Below are 15,929 nucleotides of genomic sequence, written 5' to 3'. Positions count from 1 at the left end.
TGATGTTAATTGATACAGTGGTGAAAATGCCAGTGCTCTGTACACCATTGGTAACAGCTGTATAGAGTCAGTTGCTGCAGCCATGATAGGAAACTCCTCCCTGCTAGCGAGAAGAGCTGAGTTTCCATGGCTCTTTCAGTCCCCACTCCCCTTGCTCTGGCTGTCCAATAAGGGGGTTTATTAGTGCTGATTCTAGTGGTGGATGTTTGTGATGTGACATTCTGAGCACTAAAAACAACTTAGAGTGAAATTCATTTCCCACAGAACCCTTACCAGAATGTAAGGCCTCTCCCACCTTCAACTTCCAAATTGGATTCACATTAGCAACCAGAGGGGAGTGGCTCTGAATACAATTACCAGAGGAGAGCACCTTGCAGAGCCTCAGAAGGAAGGTTGGGATGCAATCTTTCAGGAACATTAGCTCAGCAACCCCACTGCTTCTGTGGAAGGAGACCTGCCGAAAAGGCCAGAGGTCCAGGTATCTAAAGGAGTGGATTCCTCAGCATCTGACCAGTCTTCAGTGGGTCTTTGGAAAGCGATCTCAGCATTCAGCTCTCAAGACCCTGTAGCCAACAGGTGACCTATATTAATCCCCTATGGTCAAGGCTTTCAAAGCTTCCCATGATAGTGAGTCACAGGAAATAAGCTGTTACAAGAACGTGTAAAAGGAGACTGAACAGTGGTGATGGTGTAGGTTAAATCAAATGACTACTCAGGCATTAACAAAGGAAACTGCCAACAGTCTTTAGTGGGCAAGACTTGAAATGGGAGGCCTGGAGAAAAACTAACTGAGTTTTTAATTGAACCATGGGCTGGAAGCTGTTTAACATACATTTGCTTAAAACATACTCCTTGATGTTTAACTGTGGGGTAAGGAAAGTACATGCAGTGCAATCAATTAAATTAAACGTCAGCCCCCTGCACTGTCAGGCAGCATTATTAACCCCTTTTGCAGATAGAGAAAAAGCAAGGTGCAGACAGAGGTGAAGTGGTTTGCCTGAGGTCACTCAGCAAGTCAGTGGCAATGCCAGGAATAGAAAGTTGAGTCCTGGTTCATTACTTCCATGACACCTACAAGAAATCACTCAGCAACAGGTTGCTGGCTTTCTTTTGGGTAGAGGTTACCTGAATCATCAAGTTACTCACATACCTAAGCTGAGCATCTGCAAGAACTTGCAACCAAACCAGTTGTCCTTCCTCACCACATTCCCCCTCCCTATTGTTTAACCTCATTCAGAGAGTCATATGTAAAAGTAGATTCTAAAGCCCAGATCCTCAAAGGTATGTCAGCACCTAACTCCCAGATCCTCAAAGGTATGTCGGCACCTAAAGGTATGGAATTAATGGGCATTAACAGACCAAATACCTTTGAGGATTTAGGCCTAAGTTCTTTGTGGCAGGGCCCATCCATTCTGTAAAACACCCCCCACAATTTTGAGTGCTATAAAAAGAACAGCATTAATAATAATGAGTCCCCTGCTCTAGCCATTAGGCAATACTCCTTGCTCATCAGTTAAGAGTCTGGCTCACAGACACATGCCCTCTTCACAGCCCCATAGTGACAAGGGAAGTTCAGGATGTCACTGTAGACTCTTAAAAAGTGTTGTTTTAGCTTCAGATAGCCTGTCTGAGCAGATAATCAAAGTAGCAACTATGAGGAGGAACCCTCTGAACCCAAGATGGTACCTGCAGCTGCTTTAGAAACATTAAAGTTTCGGTTTTGTTCCATTGTCTCTCTGTCAGGGCTGCAGAAACAGTCCCTTGCATAACACATTTCATCTATGGTTCGTTAAGGCTAACAGTGTTAGCCAAGCAGTGTGAAACTGCGGGTGGGCTGGGTCACAGAGGTACACCTGAGCTGCTGGCTACAAAGTGGCAGCTCAGAGCGTTCACATCTCCAGCCATTTGGCCCCACAGTGCATTCTGGGCTGGAGAACGGGCGGAGCCTTTTCTTCCTCTTCTTTTGCTCTGTGGAGGTTCATAGCACAGGAATCATTGTGCTTCGTGACAATCAGCCAGCACACTGGCCTTTCATTTCAGCTTCCATCACTCTCAGGAGTTTGGCACTGTTCCCACCTCTATATGTCCATCAGCCCAGGTGAGCTCACCTCAGGCTCGCTGGAGAACCTGGCTTGAGTTTCGGCTTTGAGACGACATCCAGAAGCATGAAAATTTCCCCTGGTTTAACAGCGTTCATGGCCAACATTAAGGTTCTCCACTTGTTTGACCTCCACCTACGGCAGGGCAGAATTCAGTGGAATAGGCCAGATTCTCCCATTGGCTCTGCCCACTTTACACTCCTCAGGCAGTGCAAAGTGGATGGGTTCCCGCTGCAGCTTGTGCAGGGGAACTGTCCACTGGTGTATGGCTGATGTAGACAGCACACAGCCAGGCCCCACGTCCCCAGGAGAGGGGCTGGGAAGGAGGCATGGCAAAGCAGAGCTTCACTACACCTATGCACCACTGACGTAGGTTAGAGCGGCTAGCAGCCAGCTCTAGCTTCCCCTGGCTCCAGAAAGCACTAGACCAAGAAGCCGCAATCAGCTCCCTCCAGCACCCTCCCACTGAGTCTGAAAGGAGTCCAGTGCTTTGTGGGATAATATTGGAAGCAATCTTTAATACCCAGCTCTTAGACCTCAAAGCACTTTACACAGGTCAGTGTCATCATCCCCATTTTACAGATCGGGAAACTAGAGGCACAAAAAAAGTGAAGGTGATTTGCCCAAAGTCACACAGCAGGCTAGCAGCAGACCCACGAATTGAATGCAGGTCTCCTAAGTCCCAGTCCAGTGCCCTATCCTCTATGCTATACTGCCTTCAGTTAGAGGGGGTTATGTAATGATGCCCATTGTAGTGGGCCTATCTAGCCTCTAGGGCTGTGCATCTCCTTCCTCTAGAACTACACCTTACTCTACACTCAACATCTTCTTCAAACCCCATGATGCACAAAGGTTTCTTGTCATGATGGAAAAAACCTCTCCATCGCCCGTTTGACACAGTGCTCCCTCCTGGCCCCTCACTGCCAGGAAACAGGCCCACTGCAGCGTTACGTGTCCAGTGCTTCTAAGAACTCCGCAGGTGCCCCACCCCTCCCCCGTCCCCTCTTTCTCTGCTAGGGCAGAGACTTGATACAAATCAACCACAAAAGGGCTCAGACCTCGGTGACATTACGCACTACAGCCTTCACTATGTAGCACCTTTTCTGAGTCAGGTTTAGCCTCACAGTGATGGGCTGCTGCACGGCTCAGACAAGCCTTTGCTGGCAGGAGCTGCTTTCAGAGAGTCTCGCTGGGGCCGAAAAGTCTGTTTAACCCTGGGCCAACCAGTCACTTGGTTTTTATTTTAATCAGTGGGAGTGCAAACCTGATGCCCTTGGGAAGAGGTAACTGATTGCACCCACAGGCAGTGTGCAGACAGCATGCAAGATTGGTACAAGCTACCCCAATGCACGTGAGCTGTTTGGGTAGTCCTGCCCCCACCCCCAATCTGCCACTTGTGCCTCAATTAATGGTGGACAACTGACCCTTGTCAGATTAAAAACTAACCGAACTCCATCCTTTCTCCAACCCTACTTTTAATACTTTGGGATCAGCACAGCTAAGGAGAAACCCACCCTTCTAGCTCCATCTCTCTGCTCCGAGTTTCTTGTACCCTGTTCTTGGACCCCTGCCTTCCTTTTCAACCACCAAGATTTGTTGTGGGGCCAGGCTGGCTCGCTCTTGGGCCTGTCCTCCCACCCTTTCAAGTCTGGTGTGCATTGGATATGTCCCACAATGCACCACGAGCCACAAAATCCCAGAATTCAACCCTGAGGCACCAAGATTCAGCAGATACCCATCATGACACTGCAGCACTTCTTCAAAGGTAGAGGACAACAGAGGCCCCCAGGCTGGCTCACATGGGAAAGACAGGATGGCTCCTGCCATGGTGAAAGGCGAAAGACAAGAGGTTCTGTGGCAGTGGTTTTAAGGGATGAGGCGGTGGCATAGGGCCCCTAGAGATTTGGTAGTCCAGTTCAGGTTTGGGCCAATATCTGAATCAAGCCTCAGACATTTCTGAGGTTCTTTTATCATTACTCAAGATCCATCTTCTCTGCTGGGCAAGTGACCACACTGGGTTTTGTCATCACTACAAGTGTGAGTTTGCACCTGGCACAATCCCTCTACTCGTGCTTGATCTCACGAGCAGTCAGAGTTATTGTCTAACACATTAACATAGCAGAGGCCCTTGGGGAAATGGCACTTGGTGACCCTTAGCCTGCTCTATGTCCCCGCAATGTGAGACAGGAACATAAGGGCAGATCCCCCAGCCTCTAAGACTGGATGCACCATTCCCAGTTTCCTCCTCCCACATTTCATCTTTATTGCTGGTGCATAAACCTTAGCTCGGCTTTGCAACAAACAGCAAGAGCCAACGTTTGGAAAAGTGGGAGGTTAAACCTGGGCACCTAAAGCTGTATTTAGCTCCCTCAATGGCCTGATTTTCAGAGGCAGGAGTTATGGGAGCTCTGTACTTCTGAAAATTACTCCACTAACTTTAAGCACTTCCTCCCAAAAATTTGAGCTAAGGCTCCTCGTGGAAGCTAATTTCTTCCACAGTCAAGGCAGTGTTCCCACAGCCCCAGTGAGGAGCAGAGCAGTCAGTCCGTTATAGGGCAGGCTTGAGTTTGGCAGGGTTCCTGTAATCCACTACCAGGCTTCCATCTGGTGGGGGAGGAGCATCCATGCCCATAGCCAAAGGTGGATTAAGGTCTCTTTGGGCCTTGGGCTGGAACAAGTGGGGGGCCATGGCCCTGCCCCACCTCTTCACCTGCAGCACCATCCCCATTCTACCCACAGCCCTGCTCAGTTCCCCCCCCACACACACACACCGCTGTGGCCCTGAGACTGAGAAGCTCTGTGCCCCTGCTGCAGCCTGAGCCACATGGCAGGGAGCGAGAGCTCCTCCAGCCCCAGGGCCACGGCCGGGGGAGATTTTTCTAGGGGCCCCAAATTGGCTGGGGCTCATGGGCCCATATGGTAATCTGCCTGGGCCCACAGCCCATCTGAACACCCAGGGAATTGGGATTTCTCACCCATCTAGAGATCTCCCTTGGTTTCTAAGAGCCATATTCCAGCACAGAGCTCTTCAAGGGGTAATTCTGCTCTACTTCTTTTCAAAACCATTATGGGTCCCGCTACCCAGGAAACAAACACTGCTTGATTGGAAAGAGGGCTGATCACCTAAGGAAATAACACTGACACTTTAATCAGATCTCATCAGCTAAGTGAGGGTTTGGGCTCTGTCTGACCATGGCTGTGCTAGTGATCCCAGGCAGCTGTAAGAAGTGATGCTTGTGATACAACAGGTGACATTCTTCCCTTTAATCCAGTACTCAGCATAGCGTTAATTGGAATACGCTACTGGGGAGGGAGCCTTTGGATCAGTTGGAAACACTAAGTCCTGCCCTTCACGGCAATTGAAGATCTCATAGTATTTTCTGCAAATATAGGCCTGTTAGACCCAGTGACCCATCCTAATTAGAATCTCCCTGTCTACATTCCCCTAGCAATTTCAGCTGGAAACTAGCTTTATCTTTCATCACTTCTTCTCTCACACTGTTGTTGTATGTTGTAATAGCAGCTGGAACATTCTGCACTAGAGGTGGCTGCATGACAGGTTTGGGTGAACTGGTCCATGAATGTGTGGCATTTTGTCAAAAACCTTTGGGAGCCTTCCAGATGAAAAGTGCAATAAGATTTTTGTTACACATGTGTATGAATAGGGTGCTGATACAAGCTGGAGGATTAAATCCACAGAAGAGGTAAGTAAGCCATATAACATTGTAAATTTGCACCTCATAACCTATATCTCAGCAACATGATTCAGTCCTGTCCTAGAGAGACCACCTCTAGAGATGGGGAAAGGGTTTGCTCTGCATGGGCCATTCAACCCTTGCATTCTCTGCAGAAATGCCTAAACTTACAATCAGGGCCGGCTCCAGGCACAGGGCCAGCTCCAGGCAGCAGCCCAGCAAGCAGGTGCTTGGGGCGGCCAACGGAGAGGGGCGGCACGTCCGGCTCTTCGGCAGCAATTCCACGGCGGATCCCTCAGTCCCTCTCGGAGCGAAGGACCAGCTGCCAAATTGCCCCCGAAAACTGAAGCAGCAGTGGTAGAGCAGATCACGCTTGCGGCTTTTTTTTTTTTTTTTTCCCCTTTCTACTTGGGGCTGCAAAAACCCTGGAGCTGGCCCTTCTTACAATTTGGGGGATTTTTTTCATTTGGATACTTGTCCACTGGGAACATAGTTGAGGCCACCAACTCCAGCAGATCACTCAGCAGCTGGTAACAATGATTACTCCCTACTAGCCAAGGCTGGATTCAAAGCAGCCACTTGCTCCATCTACAAGTGATAAACATCATGTCATGCCCTGAGCTCTCTGATTCCTCTAGACCAGGGGTCAGCAACCTTTCAGAAGTGATGTGCCGAGTCTTCATTTATTCACGCTAATTTAAGGTTTCATGTGCCAGTAATACATTTTAATGTTTTCAGAAGGTCTCTTTCTATAAGTCTATAATATATAACTAAACTATTGGGGTATGTAAACAAGGTTTTTTAAATGTTTAAGAAGCTTCATTTAAAATTAAATTAAAATGCAGAGCCCCCCGAACCAGTTGCCGGGAACCGGGCAGTGTGAATGCCACTGAAAATCACTTTGCGTGCCGCCTTTGGCACCTGTGCCATGGGTTGCCTACCCCTGCTCTATAGCATAACATAAGGGGAGATGGTAGGGCATAGATAGGACACGTGATTTCCCACACTGTGGTGGTCAATTCTGTTATGAGAAAAAAAAAGTGGAACTCTCTATTTCACAGTCTCAGCTGCTAAAGCAGGGCCGGCCCAATCAGCTCTGGCCACAGTGCAGCCACTGCACTTTACTAGCCAGTCCACTTTCACAGAAGTGCACTTCCCAGAATCAAGCAAAAGGAAACCACCCTTCACATGTCACTGAGCTGAACTTGAGTTTTGCTCATGGGGGGGAGGGGAAGGGGGAGGGGGAGGGAAGGACCTGACTAACCTGGGCAATCACAAACTTTTTCAAAGAGTAGGCCATATCTTAATGTAGTATTCCACACACGTGTTCCCTGTGGCCTCTTGAATAATTCCCCACCCCAACCAGTGATATTGGGAAGCTAGTTAGGGCTAGAGTGACCAGGGAGACTTTGGTGCTGCAACACTCAACATTTAGGGGCTCTGCCGCCTAGTGGAATTCACAACCCTGAGTGAGGCACCCCAGCTCCCCAGACAGCACACGGGGAGAGAGGTGCTGACAGAAGGGATTCCCCAAAGCCAGCCTGCTGTTGAGCAAGGACATGCCTAATCTGTCTTGTTGGAAAGGCAGAGGAAAGGGGGATAGCAAGTCACAGGAAATATGCTGTTACAAGAATGTGCGAAGGGCAAGACTATAACAGGGTTCAAAAAAGAACTAGATACATTCATAGAGGATAGGTCCAACAATGGCTATTAGCCAGGAAGGAAAGGGATGGTGTCCCTACCCTCTGTTCGCCAGAAGCTGGGAATGGGCGACAGGGGATGGATCACTCAATGATTGCCTGTTCTGTCCATTCCCTCTGGAGCACCTGGCACTGGCCACTGTTGGAAGACAGGACACTGGGCTAGATGGACCTTTGGTCTGACCTGGTATGGCCACTCTTATGTTCTTAGCCTAGGCCCTACCATTTAAAAGCAATTAGGCACCTGTCACTGCTCAGCAGTCACGTCTCTGACCCCCCTCCTGGAATTAGGTGTCTAAGGCAGCCCTTTCCCATGAACCCTCATAGAGTACTGGTTACAGGACACACCTGAGATGTGAGGGTTCAAATCCCGCCTCTGCCAACTTCAGAGCAGATCTCCCATCTCACTGCCCTGACTGGTCGGCTGCAGTTTCTCCTTCTCACTGGCTCAATGACTATTGAATTGTTTATACAAAGTGGAACAGTTGCTAGCAGAGAAAGGAGCAGTACCCCATCTCACTACCCTCCAGCCCAGCAGTTATTACACTCACCTGCAATGCGGGAGACCCACCTTCATGCCTCTGCTCCTAATCAGGCAGAGGGGGGATTTGAACCTGGTTCTCCTACATCCCAGGTGAATGTTTGAACTGAGGATGGGGGGAGGGAACACCATCCCCATCCCCTCCTTAGCTGTGCTTTGTATAGGGCCTGATCCTGTAGGCCTGCTTTCAGATGTGCTCTTAGAACACCTCCTACATCAGGCCCCACTGGGGAGCTAGGCAGGGGACCGTCTAGCTGATGGATCCTACCAGGGCTTAGGAGTGAATTAGGTGCCAAGCAGCTCAGCGCTGTCAGGACTTCAGTAGCTGTGCCCATGTCCCTGGGCAGAAATTCAGGCACTTGGGTTTAAATGGCTGCTGAGCGATAGCTTTGTGATTGCCAGCGACACCTGACCGTTGGCCTTAGTGCCTAAGTCTCCCTTGTGAATCCAGCCCTTGGTGTAATTCTAGCTGTCTCTGAATGTGGTGCAAAGAGAAGGAACCAGGACCACATCACCACCCAGCTCACTACTGACCACCAGCAAGTGTTCCATGGACCACCCGCCACCGACAGCCGCTGGTGCGGGAACTGCTGCTCTCGGCCTCGCCCGGGTGGGGAGAGTGAGAAATCAGCAGGCCCCCAGTACAGACGCTGCCAATGATGTGGTGACTTCAGGAAATTAAAGGGCTGTTCAGCTGTTTGCAGACTAGGGCATTAAAAGGACCAGAGTCAGAGGAAATCTGCATGGGTCCCTGGAGCCCAGTTATTATTATTTGTATTATAGCATCACATGAGATCAAGACTCCACTATGCTAAGTGCTGTAGGAGATAGTCCTTGCCCCCCAAAGAGTTTATACTCAAAAGAGATGAAAGGGGAGAGGACAGGGAGGAAAGACAACTTGCCCCAGATCACAAAGCGGGTCAATAGCAGAGCTAGGACTAGAATCTAGGTCTACCTGAGCCTCCCCCCGCCACCCTTCCCAGTGTCTTAACTAACTAGACCCCACTGCTTCCCCCAAGGTCCCCAGAGCAAACCCTATCTCCACTCCTCTCCCAAACGGCACGGTGTTCAAAAACTAAATCTGGAGCCATATTTTGTGGCTTGGGCTCATCTCTTCCTTATTGTTTTACCCACTTTCGTTCTCCTTCCCCCGCTCAAACAATCACCAGGAGATGAGCCTCCGTAGTCACGCTGCCCTGAGGAGTGGTGCACAGCCACCTGATAGCCGATATGCCCAATTCACACCTTGATGCCATGTGGCTTCTTCCAACAATTAAAATCATGCGCCCATCCTCCACCCACCTAAACACTTACAGCTGGCAAAGATTGAAATAAATCCCAAGCTTGGAACTCACTCAGCCTATGAGAGGCTCAATTCCCAATTTCACACCTGCCCCATACTTCTGCCATGAGCCAGACCACACTAGAACACCCAATGGGGTGTGTTTGGCAGGATTGGAGGGGGACTGGAATTTGAACTGAGATCTGGATTCCATGGCTGGATCCAATCTTTCTAATAACCCATAAAAAAAAAAAAATCTGGATCTGAACATCCTGGCATTTGGAAGAACGCCTCTCTGCCCTATGTATAATGAAGACTGTTGAGGAGAGAAGGTTTAGTGCTTAGCTCTCATGAAATCCACATTCCTAGTCACATGAATGAGATGAAGCCAATCACACTTATAAAAATAACATTATTTATACTGTACATATAGATATATATTATAGGGAATAATACATCAATAGTTTAAACAGATTGCCTGCTTGACTGCTACATTGCTTTGTGTCACATTAATTACTCACAGTCTGGGATTATGCTGCAACCTGTTCAGCAAGCTTCAAGTCCTGGTTTTCAGTTACTACCTAGCCCAAAAATAGTACTTCTGGTAGTGAACACATAGTGCTCGCCAACATGTCCCGTCCTTTGTGGAGGTGCCAGTAAAAACCAGTACAGCCAAGTGATGGAACATGGAGTCAACCAATGAAAACTAACTGAGACTATATTCTCATTCCGGGAAGGGCATTTGAGACATAGTACTTGGGGCATAAATACAAGCCGAGCTTTTATCTCAGGTATGGTCAGTGGAGGTTAGTCAGGCGAAGAATGGTTGGCTTTGCCCATTTTGATTTCAGGTGCAGTCTGGTCTGTACCCACTGCTGTACGTTGACTCTGATCACAGCTTCTGAGCAGCTCTGCACTCTGCTTCTCCTGGGTATACTAATATTGCACCCGTTCCCAGACTAAGCACTAATTGGACATATCCTGCAAACTCTGGGCCCTCCCTCGTACTCACAACAGCCATCCTATGTCAATGCAATGGCTCCTCCAGCACGCCCCTGGGGTTAGAGAAAGCAGGGGTGAGCACTCAGCTGGTTTGCTGAATACTAGGGCTCCCTGGATGGGGACCAACCTTCACACAACTGCCAGGTTTTGGAGGTGTTCTCCCAGGGACATTTGTGGCAGGAGTGGGTTTGTTAGGAGACCCAGATCGGGAAGACCCCCAGAGAGGAAATAGTGATTTTGTTTCCTTCCCCCACTATACTGTTTTCAGTTCTCTCCTCCTCCACGCAATACCCCGCTCCCCAAGTGTGGTCCCACCCTGTCCCCTTCCTCCCCCACGACTAGCTGGTCTCACCTGACAGTGAGTCAGTACGGGGTAGAGGCAGCCTGGCAACCTACCCTCCCCAGAGAGTGCAGGGGACACCTGGTCCTTGTGAAGGACCAAAGGGGTGAGGGGATACATAAAGAGGGATGAAGGGCCATGGAGGGCTGAGGGGGACCTGGGGCGTCAAGGAGAGTTGGGAGGCTTGGGGACCTGGAAGATGGGTCCCGGGGAGCTGGTGGATGCTGGAAGGTAACAGAGAGTGGTGGTAACAGTGGAGAGGCTAGATTGAGTTTTTGGGGGGGGGGGCTGGAGATGCATTTGGGGAGCCATGGGAGGCTGGGAGAAGTTGGTGAGACTAGGGAAGGCAGTGGGATGTTTTGGGGAGCTGTGGAAGGCTAGGAGAGGATCTGGGGGGGGTCATGTGGGAGCTGAGTTGCATTGGGGAGTGAGAGGAGGCCAAGGAGAGGTGCTGGGATGGGTTGGAGTGCTAGGGAGCTGCGGAGGTGAAGCCTGGGGGAGGTGCTGTAGGGGGGGGTAAGTGCAGGGTAGATTGGGGAGACTGGGGAGGTGCAGAGGCTGGGAGGCTATGGGGGGTGCTGGAAGCCAGGGGAGGTGCTAGGGTGGATTAGGAAGGCTGGGGGCAGAGCTAGGGTGGGCTGAGGAACTGTGGAGGTGGGGGAAGTTCTGGGGGGGGTTATGTGAGAGCTGGGTTGTGCTGGGAAGCCAGGGGAGGTGCTAAGGTAGGTTTGGGAGCCATGGGAGGCTGGGGACAGGGTCTGGGTGGGCTGTGGAGGTGGGGGAAGTTCTGGAGCATTATGTGGGGGATGGGCTGTGGTGGGAAGCCAGCAGAGGTGCTAGGATGGGCTACGTATGTTGAGGAGCCGTGGGAGGCTGTAGGAGGTGCTGGGGTGGGCTGGGGGAGATTGGGAAGCCGGAGGAAGGTGAGCTGAGGAGCCGGGGGCGGGTTGTGGTGGGCTGGGGAGCCAGGGGCGGGTTGTGGTGGGCTGGGGAGCCATGGTGGGAGAAGGTCTGGGGGGTTATGTGGCAGCTGGTTGAGCCGTGGAAGGCTGAGGGGCTGCTGGGGTGAGTTGGGGATGTGTGAGGAGGGGGTAAGGGAGCCATGTTGTGGGTGAGGGATGTGTTGAGGTGGTTTGGGGAGGCTGGGGAGCTCAGGGGAAGGTGCTGAGATCTATTGCGAGTACCAGGGGCTAGTGGAGGAAGGGCTGGGTTTGGGGTGGCCTGGAGCCAGGGGGATGGGCAGGGGAGCCAGGAGGGCTGGGTTTGGGGATGGGACTGCTCTCTCCTCACCTTTCTCTGGAAGCTCCCATCCTTGCCTCGTTCCCTGACAGCTGTTGCCTGGTCCCAAGGAGCGAAGCCTGCAAGCAGAACCCCCCAGGGGAGGCAGAGGCTGCCCAGCATGCACCACAGCAACCCCAGGGCCCAGGAGGAGCCTTATGAGGTCACCCAGATGGATGCATGGCCCTTGCAACCTGCCCCATCACTCAGGGGTTGCTGGAATTCCCCTCCATCACCCAGGATCTCCAGGGACTCTGCAGTGAGGGGTGTCCTGGGCTATTTTAGAGATGGGCCTAAACCAGCTCCCCAGCTGCAAACATCACCCACCTGGGGGGAGGCAGGGAGAGCTCAAATCCAAACCCATCTCTGGATGGTCACCTCAAAGTTCCTGAATGCAGAACAGGACAAGGGCTGTGCTCAGAGCACCTCCCGTCCCAGCTGCTGGGAGAAAGGGATACAGGGACTTTCACAACCCCCAGGAACAATTCTGGATTTTTTCAGACACATTCATTCCTGGTTCCTAAACTACAGACCTCAATGGATCCCCACCCGGGATTACGTGGGAGTTCTGGGTGTAATCCCACCATGCTGTGCTCTAAATTCTCTCCAGCACTCTTCCTTGCTGCTGAACCTTGCCTGAGTCAGCTGTGCTGGGATGCCGGATACCCACCACGTGCTGTTTGGCAGAGAAGCTGTTAAAGACAGGGTCTTCCCTCCCTCCACACTTCTGTATACCAAATTATCCATGTAATTATTGCTTGTTATCCTCTATAGAACACGGCCCAGATGAGCCCTGGGAATAAAATCTGGTCCTGGGAATTACGCCAATTTCTAAGTCAAATGTGAGGAGGGGAGGGGGATACATTTGAGGATAAAAATGGCAAATAACTTAAAAAACCCTACTACTCTGACATACCCTGCAGACACTTGGAGCACCTGCAAAAGCAAAGAGTTAAGGTGCTAAATGGCCATACATAATATAAATCTCTCCCCACCCCAGCAATGATCGCATCCAGCGCCAGGCAGTGAACTCCCCAGTCCTGTGGAGATCCACCCAAACACTATCTCTGCAGGGGCCCAAATGCTGTCCTTAGTAGGGCAAACGGGATTTTCATAGATGTAACAGAGCAGAACTGAGCCCAATGCATCAGCTTCTTCTCAGGTAGTAAACACTCTCCTTGAGTGAGTAGTGAGTTTAAAGGAGGCCTTTGGCATGCTAGATTTTTTCAGCTACACTTAAGGTTCTCCTAGGGTGATCCAAGTAGTTCACAAGGTGAAAGTTTTAATCCTTGGAGATCCGTTTCCAAGTCAGTTTGGCTGTCACATGTCAAAGGCCAAACAAGGGATGCTTGGTGAGTTTCTTCCAGCTAGATCCTTGCTAGCCCAGCACAGTATTAGACTAGTCCTATGGACAGAATATTTCTTATACCGTACAGTACCCAACTCCTGTTAATATCAGTCCTAGTGCATATTTGCTGAAAGCAATGCTTTGGTGGCCAGCTCTAAAGTTTATATAAACCAAAAAATGTCTTGGATTCCTCAAAATTAACCAGAGCCGTTTCGGAGACGTTGACATACAAGCTGTCTGATTTGGTGAGGTTGAACAATGCCCCCAGGTAGCTGCCCCTGGCCCACATCTTTCCAGCCGCACAGTAGTTCATCTTTCTGTCCTCCATCAGCACCTGGCTAGCTGGGTAGGCTGGATTTTGTTTGAAAACCATGTGGTCTAAGGGCAGGTTGTTGCAGATCTTGCCTCGGAAGAACACCTTGGAGTACACAAAGTATAGGCCTGTTTCATTGATCACCAGGCTGCGGTGTCTGTATTGAATATTGGAGGTGAAGGCATGCCCGAGGGTGGCCACCCATTCCAGAGGAAGGGTTTTCTGATCAGCTTTGCCTAGTAATAAAGATTAACAAGAAGCATTTAGACAGAGGCACAGTTTTCAAGTCACACCAGTCATAGGCAAGTCACTTAACCTCAACTTCTTCCTGTAAAGCAGGCATGATGCCTGCCAAACTCAGAGCCAGGGGACTGTTCATTCATGTATGTCAAATGCTCTACAGTCTCCAGGCCACATGGTTACTCAGCCCAAAAGTGAAGTAAAAAACCCATATAAAGGTAAAAGTACCAGATGAAATGAATGGGGAAAGAAGTGGGAGTAAATCAGAACCCTTGAGTCTCACATGTCAAACCTGGAAGGCGAATGATGCAAAGGGAACTCTGCTGCTCGATAGCCAGATGACTAGCTAGGAAGTAACCCAGCTACCACTTTCCCCATCCACATCCGACTTCTTGTGGCCATTTCTTTCCCCGGCATGCTGACTCTTTACACTGTGTCACATACCTGTTAAATGTGCTGCCTTCCTGATCACCTTCTTCTCTGCTGTTACATTCGGAAGTCCTGTGTTAAAATGGAGAAAGGAGACAGCTTCAGGCTTTGTGGAGAAAACGCAGTGAGGAAATTAAGACTAGGAAGGGGGTCCCCTCTGGGGAATTACAGAGAGACACACAGTTACAATGATCAGGGGATATACTTCATCAGGCAGGCATAATTAACCTGTGACACTACCTGCTGCAGGACAGCATTCAGGTATACACCATAGCTTGGTAAATTTGTTAAAAAAAGAGGATTGGGTAGTTAATGTATAAGACTCAGAGCAACATCTGTACCTAGAATAGCTAGGAAAAAATACAAGGGCTATCAGATCACTTTAAGATTCCAAACTGATTCCCAGATGGGCTCAAGTAGAAATTTCTTTCTCCCTCCATATGGTATAATCCAGCTTTGCACAATCAGCTGCAGATCATTGGTCTTTTCTGATAAGACTATTTCCATGTCCCTAGAGAGTAGGAGCCTTGCAACATCTAAATGTAGAAGGCCACTGAAGACTCACAGAGTGATTCTGTTGAACTTAATCAAATCTTTGGACAAATGGAAGTAAAATGCATCCGTTTTAACTCAGTTACAATTTTAAGACAGAGGCAGAATGATTTCTCAAGATACTTCCTTTCAAACTGTTTTCTAAACAAAACTGCATTGAAATTGACACATTCATCCAGAAAGTTGCGATTTTGAGGTAACATTTTCCAGATGGAAAACATTTGGTCAGAGAATGCTCAGCCAGTTTTAGTTACAACAATACAGCTTGTACACTAGATACTCAAAAAAATCAAGTTGCACTTTAAAAGAGGCAAAAAGTCAAGGTAATCAAGAGGAAATAATAATATAGTAATGTTGGAAACCCATCTGCTACCATTTTCCTTTCTCCTCCTCTCTCCCTATATCTGTTTCTCACAGCATGGCAAGAAAACCAGAATCCCACCTTTACAGTGAAGCTCAGGCTATCACATGCATCATCCAAGAAAGGAGAAGGAGGGACCCTGGCTGCAGAGTTGGAATCCAAGGGAATCTGAATTTTCAAAATGTTTGTGTGTGTTCAGATCTAGGGCTGGGTCCATCTCTAATCAATGTTCCCCACAGGCTGCCTGCATTAGGGCAGCTTTCTTCGAGCCCTCAAGCAGAAGGGAGACCCCTACTGGCCCCCCCAAGCCCATGACATGCACAGTTACTGCCACAGCCAAAGGAGTGAACATGTCATCTAAAAAGCATCAGAGCCTCACTGATGTAACTCCGCCATCTGCCACCCAAATTGAAGGCACGGTGGGGGACAGGAAAGGGGAAAGTGCAGAGATGCTGCCATTCACAGAATTCCTGACCCGGGTTCTCCCACACACACTGACTCGCTGGGTAAGGATGGCTCACCTATGCGCTTCTCCATAGACGAAGGAACATGTCCAGTGCTGGTTAACTGTCAAAACAGGAGAGAGACAAGTTCACACCTAGTAAGTGACCACGGCATGTAAAATAACCATCAGTAATAGGGACAGATCCTCAGCTGGGGCAAGTGGACATTGACTTCAATCCAGTTCCACCAATTTACATCCACTAAGGGTCTCATTGCTGGACACTTCTATAATCTATTAATAACCA

At 49.6% G+C, this 15,929-nt stretch overlaps 1 protein-coding gene across 3 annotated transcripts in view; it reads right to left on the bottom strand.

Moving 5' to 3' along the window:
• Positions 1–9,709: 9,709 nt before the first annotated feature.
• FASLG (Fas ligand) overlaps positions 9,710–15,929 on the bottom strand; it is a 32,900-nt gene continuing 26,680 nt past the window's right edge. For all 3 annotated transcript variants that reach the window (XM_005304323.4, XM_065554711.1, XM_065554712.1), the window contains 3 exons: positions 15,702–15,747; positions 14,283–14,339; positions 9,710–13,834 (listed from right to left, as the gene is read on the bottom strand). In XM_005304323.4, coding sequence (XP_005304380.1) covers positions 13,440–13,834; positions 14,283–14,339; positions 15,702–15,747 — 498 coding nt within the window. In that variant the 3' untranslated portion in view covers positions 9,710–13,439. The remainder of the gene's footprint in view (positions 13,835–14,282; positions 14,340–15,701; positions 15,748–15,929) is intronic.

Source organism: Chrysemys picta, chromosome 8, assembly GCF_011386835.1.
Source record: "Chrysemys picta bellii isolate R12L10 chromosome 8, ASM1138683v2, whole genome shotgun sequence".
In the NCBI taxonomy this organism is placed as follows: Eukaryota; Metazoa; Chordata; order Testudines; family Emydidae; genus Chrysemys; species Chrysemys picta.
This window is presented reverse-complemented; position numbering and strand designations above follow the sequence as displayed.